The sequence below is a fragment of the Lathyrus oleraceus genome, chromosome 4, assembly GCF_024323335.1.
Source record: "Lathyrus oleraceus cultivar Zhongwan6 chromosome 4, CAAS_Psat_ZW6_1.0, whole genome shotgun sequence".
Lineage (NCBI taxonomy): Eukaryota > Viridiplantae > Streptophyta > Magnoliopsida > Fabales > Fabaceae > Lathyrus > Lathyrus oleraceus.
In genome coordinates this window covers 465,421-473,207 of record NC_066582.1, presented here as the reverse complement: position 1 = coordinate 473,207, position 7,787 = coordinate 465,421, and the positions used below count along the sequence as shown (strand labels likewise).

The following is a 7,787-nucleotide window of genomic DNA, read 5'->3' as shown; positions in this document are numbered from 1 at the left end:
AATAAAATCCACCTCCACACACATATGATCATATTTCTTCATTTCATGCATCAACATATTTTTATTCACGTTGGTTGTCTTTCCAATCCTATTACTGGTCATATATATTTATATTAATTACATCTTTTCTGACCGTAATTTGCTTCAATATAGACTCCAACGCCTTGTATCTGATTCTTCTTTTCAAACTATTTATCACACATCTTTCCTCTTTTTCATGGTTGATAAATTCTCCTTTCTTTCACACTTACTGAGTAGAAAGTCAAGACATTCATAGTCACCCACAACACACTCATCAATCTCTTCTTTATCCCTAATCTTCGAACTTTAAGTTCCTAGCACCATACTTTTATACATTCACCCCATCTTTTTTCTCTCCTTCCACCTTATCCCCCACCACATCGCTATAGTCCATCGGTAAAACACTCATCCCCTTCCTTAACTTTCTTTGTGCTTCTCTTTTAAATCTTCCTCATCTTTCATATTTCATTAGTCTCAATGTTATGCTCTAATAGAGCACTAAACTTTATCTTTTTTCTTAATGATTTGGTAAAATTTTAGTTGACTCACTAATTTTACTACTAAACAATTTAGTAAAAAAAACTAGGTGATTATATGAATGTTCTCAAAGCATAAAAGAAATCCCAAAAGAAGTGACATTATCAACACTAATGTTAGAGATGTTGACTTGCATGGAAGAAAGTAAAAGTAAATAATTCCACAACTTAGTCCATAGCTTCTAACTCTGTTTGGAAAATCTCTGTGGAATGCAAAACTTGAGGCAACAAAGCAAACGAGAGTTAGAGAAAGTACAGAATATGTGAATTGCCTACCATCATCAATGAGACCTAGGGAATCCAATTAACAGATGAGTCCAAGGAGTAACATTTTTATAACGTGTATTCCAAGCAATCTCCTACCCTCTAAATATAACAACAACAAAAAAAACTCACTCGCTATGGAAGTTTCCGGTGATTATTCCAAAAGCTAATTAAGAAACCAAACCAAATATAACTAGCTCAAGGTCGGTTTATGACATAACATCTGGCAGAACAATATACTATAAACGAGATTGTGTGTCTTGATAATAACTCTGTTTCCTTTCGGGAACGCAGTGAGGGTACAGCCCCAATACATGTTCAGCCATCAAGTCGTGCCTTGTTAGAATCCCCACAACTGGAGGTCCCTGCACAAAAGGTATTAGTAATTTTTAGTTACTACTCACTCCAAGTAAATTACAATCATTTATCATTGCAATAAAAGTTTTATTTGCTTACTCCGAGTGTCTTTGGGACCACCAACAAGTGTCTGAGGCCAAGCTCGCGGAAAAGAATAGCAGCTTTAGCTAGAGACGTTGTTTCCAACACCGTATAGGATGACCTGTTGGTAATAGGATGCAGATCAACATACATTTCCATCTCCTCCTCTGATATCTCTAACTCCTCCAGCATTATCCCTTTCCCTGCACCTGGCTTTCCAAATTCATCTGCGCTCAACTTTTTCAAAATCGAGGACGACCCCCTTTGGTTCGTCATAAATACCTTGTGTTTAAGAACTACCAGCAGATGATACCTCAATACCAATCCACACAACTCAGCTCCATCTGAGAACGGAGGCCCGTCAATCACAGGAAACCCGTTATGCCGCGTCACCTTCAAAGTGTGCACGATATTCCCCACTTTTTCAATCCCACAGAACGTAAACAGCGGACTAGAAACCACATCCCCCGCAGCTAACTGCCTCATGTAAGGTTCTGCGTGCGCTTCTAAATATGGCAGTCCCTTCATTTCCACTATCTGATCATAAACACCTTTGTTAAAACAATCTGCCACGGACTTTGAGATCAGGAGAACCAGCATCACCAATGGTAGCATCAGGAGGTTGTTCGTGAGTTCAAGAAGTATCACACAGAGAGAAACCGTCATTCTCATTGTGCCGCCAAGGAAGGATGCAGCTCCCAAGAGTGCAAACAAACCCACATCTAGAACTGTGAATGGACTTAACAGACTTCCTGCAACACGACCATAAGACGCCCCTGCAAGTATAACCGGAATAAACAGCCCCGACGGAATGGCAATTCCATATGTGATGATTCCGAGGAAGTAGATTGCCACAAAGAATATTAGGAGACTGGAGAGCAGGAATCTCTTGTCAGTGCCGGCAATAAAGAGGTTGCGGATAGCATCGTCATTGGTAGTAAAAAAGAGAGAGGCGAGGTCATTGTAGTGATTAGGAGGACACTGGAAATTCTTATAGTGTCCGGAACGCCCTACGGTGGGGCACTGATCCCCCGCTTGAGGAGGACATGGCATGCACTTTGATAGCCATGGAACCCCAAATGAACAGCAAGAGGTCAAAAAGGATATAATCATCACAAGTATTATTTTAAATATTGGTCCTTTCCTGCAATACATACACATAGAACATAGTTTATCACAGATTAACTAGCAGAAAAGAATTCATTGTTGCAAAGGGGTTGGTGGAGATAGGAGGACATACTCATTAATGACGCTGTAAACGCGAAGGACCTTATCGACGAGATAATTGTATAGGCTTCCCAAAAGACCTCCAACAACTCCAAGAAATATAACTACCAGTATATCAGGTATGCTGTATGACGGCTTTGCATAATTAACTTCAAACATGATCAAACCTCCTTCCCCAAAAAGACCACACTTTTCATCCTTGCAATATTCCGTGAAACATTTCAGCACTACAGCTACTACAGCTGTAGTGAAAAATGTTCGCCACAGAAGAGCACTCCTCCACCTGTAAATACAGTCAGTTAAAAATAACAAGACAAAAGACAAAGATCATGAAAGTGCAAGACAGTACCAAGAAGCTGCTTCTTCAAGTGCAAAAAGAACACCACCAACCGGGGCACGGAAGGCACCAGCAACACCAGCAGCCGCACCGCATGTGATTAAATCCCTTCGGTCTCTGTCATTTTTAAATTGTCTGAACCCTTTCCAGGTCAGTCCATATTTTGTAGACCCACCTTGTCCAAGTAAATTAGCTATGCAAGCACCTGTATGCACCATAGGCCCTTCCTTGCCCACAACAAAACCAGCTGCAACCCCGAAAATTGAACCAAAAATCTGAAAAGTTAAAGCCATTTCCATGTTATAAGATTCTAAAACAGAAACTAATGGCCTGTTTCTAGTGAAGGCAATTTGGTTAGAAACACGGTTCGAAACATGGCACCAAGAAAAAACAGAAACTAATGCATTACTAGGAAGCTATAGGTAGTAGTAAAAAGGATGAGACACATAAATTGCAACCTTTACGAAGAGGGTTCTTGTAGCCAATATTGAAGGAGCGTCTATGCCATTGAGATATGCCTTGACCTCAGGAATGCCAGATCCTGCTGCTGCAGGGGCAATGTAGGCACAGAGGGCAGCAGCAGCGATGGCTAAAATCATGTTGCAACCAGCAAACACTGCAAAAGCTTGACGAAACCTGTTCTGCAGTAAAAATGGTTATTCCATCCACGTTAGGAGGAAGCATACATGGAAGAAATAGATTATACATACTTTTGATTAAGCATGAGATCGTTGGTGATATTAAGCTTGAAACCGGCAATATTCTCAACTCCAATGGTACTGAAAAATGCAGCAAGACCTGTGCCTAATCCAATAAGAAGTGCAAAGGTCCATTTGAGGCAGACATACTGTATTATCTCAGCTTTTGCTCTAGACCTCCAGTCTTGTTTGAATATATCATTCTCAAAGATCCTACACACACACACGAATGTTATATGAAATATATAACAAAAATAGAGAACGAATGAAGGGAAAAAAAGGAAAGTACTCGTAGTCGAGACTTTCGATCGGACAAACATTGGCTCCAACAATAGCATGTTGGGAAGTGGTATTGAGTCTGCTGTTCTTGACAAGAAGAGGCTCTTGGATACCAGATCCAGATCCTGTTGTTGTTGATGATGATCTTGATGAAATGAGAATCCCTACTCTTTCTTCTCCGTTCCCCGTATGCTCGAGATCCGTTTCAGCATCCATATCCATAAGGATAGTATTTAGCTTTGAATTCTTGTGTCCTATGCAGATGTAGCTATGAGCATGATGATCATGTATGAGTTGAGAAAGCGAGAAGAATGGTGTGGGCGAAGAATGCGGTCATTCTCACGTATTTTGGTTACAAGTTAGTAGTAGGAGTAACCATACGTACATTTTAATAATAATGAAAAATAGGAATGAATGGACATGATTAATAAAGCTTTCTTTGTTTGTTTCTCATTTTGGGAAAGCTTGTTTTGTTGCACTCATAGCTTCTCTGCCTGTCTCTAACCGAAAACAACACTACAATATTTGGATTGGCTCCAATTAAAATCCGATTATTCTTATAAATTAAAATAACAATTCAACTATATTGATTCAAAAAACTTGTTCATTGCTTTTTTTATAAATTTTGCATAAAATATAAACTAAATTTGTTAAAATATACCTATTGAATACACTATTTATATTAAATACTCTTGAATTAAACAAATAGAATTACTAATATTAAAATTGTCCAATTACAAAATCAAAATTATCGAAAATTCTGGTATGCAACAATAGATTTGAATTTTCTAGTGCAGTGCAGGATGGACTGACCTGCAAAATTAACACTCTAACGCTAAGTCAATATGTGAGAGAGATGAATGAGTTAAGTTTAAATTTTAAATTGTGTATCTAAAATTGACGCGTGTGTTTTTTATATAGTGTAGGGTCGGTCATGTGCACGTGAAAGGAGATCCACAACACAAAGCCTCAAATAGTTAGAGGCTCAAATTTGTGTTGAGCTTTATAGAAATATATTTGTGTTGAGCTTTATAGAAATATAATGAATAGAAAATATATAATTGTTTTTATGAAAATAAGTAATATTTAATACATAGCTTAGCAGTTATTGAGTTTTAGTGTGTACAAGGTTATTTGTTCGAATCCATTTGTAAGATATTTGTACTATTAACTTTTTAAAAAAGAGTCACATTTTATCATTTGTCATATGCCTCCTTATGTGTTGGATCGGCCATGATATAATGGAGTAGTTATAACAACATGCTATTTTTAAGTCGTGAAGTATGGGGAGTCGTTGGATGCATCTTGGTCTTGCATCTCTTATACTCATCCCTAGGGTAATTCTCCTTATATTCCTAGCAGTTGAGGGAATTATTATTTTCTCTGGGGCACGACCGATGACTGCTCTGACCAACCCTAAATAGTTGTGCCCCAAACCTCGTATATGCTTGACAATGCGAGGGTTTGTCGTTCACGTCGACCATATCTCGGCTCGTATGGAAAGTTATGAGGTGACATTACGCTTTTTGAGAATTCACACCTTTAATACACTTCATGCTTCAGACGTCTTTTTGTAGGTTCCATCATAATGATTTTTGGGAGTTGCAACACTCACGTGTCTTGCAGAGACGATCTAGATCATTGATAGTGATCATTGCTTTATTAAGTCATTACACAATTCTGGAAGAGTCATTTTGCATTTTCTTGAGAAGTTATTTTTTATTCTTATCACATGTATTCTCTACAACGCCTTTTCTTTTTGCTTTTTGAAGAAAGTAGTGTCCATCATGAGTCGAAAATCAGAAGATGATTTTGCATCCTGGGTTGATCTTGTCTTTTTATCAACTATTTCTCTCTTGTTCGAGAGGGTAGTCTAAACGGAATCTTTCTAGACGTAGGTTCATCTTCGGATTGTGGTGTGTTGATCCCTTATAAAGATAAGTGGATTTATAGCGAGTATACAAATATGTCACTCCCTTTTATGAATGAACCTTCTCGATCTTGGGTTTTTAGTTGTCCTTCAACAGTTTTTAAACAAAAGCTTTAAACCATTTTATGGTTGTCCTCTTGCGCAACTGCATCCTGCGAGTTTGGCATTTATTAAATTTTTCCCGTATTGGTGTGAATATAAAAGGGGAAAACTTCTCTATCCATTCTTCCACCTCTTCAAAGTGAAATGTAGTTCAACGGCTCATGTGCGGGGCCATGGCTTGATTAACCTGGTAGAGGTTGTTCGTAGCTTTGGAACATTTTTGGAGAGGCTAAGATTATTCCTGATTTTTCGTCTCCGGAAAGAGGCTCATGCAACAATCATAAGAACCAAGGAGGAAGACAGGTGTATCAGCATGTTTCCCAAGTACAGTAACAAAGGTCACTTCCTGATGAGGAATGGATTGTACGTTTATGCCGCATCACGAAAAAATATGACCTACTAGCGTATCGCACGCTCGCGGATGATTGAACAGATTCGCCACCGAATATTATTTATTCCAAAGAAGGTAGGGAAAAATATCGATAAAACCCTTAAAAGAAATAGAAAATGGTCATTGCAACCAAATTTGGGTTCGGGAGTCGATTATGCAAGGGGAAGGTATTAGCACCCCTCACATCTGTTGTACTCAACGAGAACCATTTAGTTAGATTTGCAATTAAGTGTTAGCTTATATTATTTGCTTTCTTCGAATAACTAAAAGATTGAAAATAAAAAGGGTTGCAAATAGGTTTTTATTAGGGTGCTTGACGAGATTGTGGATCTCGCTCCTACGTATCTTCAGGTACAATGAGGAATTCAAAGCAACGTAGTTCTTCATATGAAACTATTATTGGTTGGTTGATTTTATTGAACGAATGTTTAGATCACGTTCTAGTGGTTAAACGTTGCTTGTGTTTGCAATTGGAGGCTTAAAGTGTTTGTTTGTATCGCGGTAGAGCAGATTAAGCAGTGTTCTTTTTTAAAATATTTTTTATCGCATGCATGCGAGAAAAAAGTTTGACATATTGAAGTTTGTTTTTGGGGTGGACGACGATTGCTCGAATGGTCGAGTTAGATAACTCATATCCTAACAATCTGGGAAAAGAATAGTAGACACTAGATTATTCCTTTTTCATACTTGTAACTGTGAAAGGATTATATATCATTAAGATGTTTTAAATATGTTAATTCTTTGTATTTATGATTGGCAGTAATTTTGGTAAAACTAACTTAGCAACAACATGTTGAACAAGATGTCCTAACATATGGATCCGACATCTTGTCTGTTACTGGTTTACTCTTGGTAACGTTTGTTTGATTAACAGATTACTGAATATTCTGGGAATATTAAGTAATCATATGTGGCGTCCAAGATTCTATATGAATTTAATGTTATTCTAATTTTCTAAATGTTGAGACATTTTAGGAAACTCTTTTTTATAGACCTAAGTTTATGCAGACTTTTGGCAGTTGTCTCGCTGCGTGTTTGAAGCCCAAATCCAGTCCAAACTTTGGCAATTTATAGAATGCCACAAACCTAATTGGAGGACAAATTAAATATTGTTTTACATAGTTGTTAGGGTTTGTGTGTTCATGTTAACTGTGAGCCTCTCTAATATCATCTTGATATAAGAGTAGGAATGTCTCTATTGAGTTGTAAGTTATGTCAATCACTTTTAAGCTTTTAAGCATTGAGTGATTATGTATTTGTGAAGTGTGACTTCTGAAACTTTCATAATTGTATTGATTCATCACTGTTGTGATTGAAAGGGAAGTGAGAAGAGTCCCATACCTAGGTGAGTCTTAGGTAGAAGTTAAGCACGGGTAGTGATTAAGGAGTAGATTGTAAACTGGAGATAGTTTGATGAACGTGTACAAACGGATACTATTTAGTGGATTTCCTCCCTGACTTGGTAGCCCATATATGTAGGTGTTGTTGTACACCGAACTGGGTTAACAACTTTGTGTGTTCTGTTATTTTCTGTATGCATAACTGTATGTTATATTATCATTGT

At 37.7% G+C, this 7,787-nt stretch overlaps 1 protein-coding gene across 2 annotated transcripts; it reads right to left on the bottom strand.

Annotated features, from left to right (window-relative positions):
- Positions 1-861: 861 nt before the first annotated feature.
- On the bottom strand, positions 862-4,256 carry LOC127138239 (chloride channel protein CLC-c). 2 transcript variants are annotated; one of them, XM_051064643.1, is made up of 7 exons: positions 3,811-4,256; positions 3,534-3,734; positions 3,282-3,459; positions 2,836-3,098; positions 2,500-2,769; positions 1,278-2,403; positions 862-1,186 (listed from the first exon to the last, which is right to left on the bottom strand). In XM_051064643.1, the coding sequence occupies exons 1-7, from the start codon at positions 4,020-4,022 to the stop codon at positions 1,061-1,063; spliced, it is 2,376 nt and encodes a 791-aa protein (XP_050920600.1). In that variant the 5' UTR covers positions 4,023-4,256; the 3' UTR covers positions 862-1,060. The 2 variants fall into 2 exon arrangements, with proteins under 2 accessions (XP_050920600.1, XP_050920601.1); XM_051064644.1 differs by lacking the exon at positions 3,811-4,256 and having other exon boundaries at positions 3,282-3,464; positions 3,534-3,674.
- Between the last annotated feature and the right edge of the window lie 3,531 nt (positions 4,257-7,787).

Coding starts and splice junctions, on each gene's coding strand:
- LOC127138239 (XM_051064643.1), bottom strand. CDS start 4,022: ATGGATATGGATGCTGAAACGGATCTCGAGCATACGGGGAACGGAGAA. Junction 2,770..2,835: donor CTTGAAGAAGCAGCTTCTTG/GTACTGTCTTGC, acceptor CTGTATTTACAG/GTGGAGGAGTGCTCTTCTGT. Junction 1,187..1,277: donor TGGTCCCAAAGACACTCGGA/GTAAGCAAATAA, acceptor CCTTTTGTGCAG/GGACCTCCAGTTGTGGGGAT.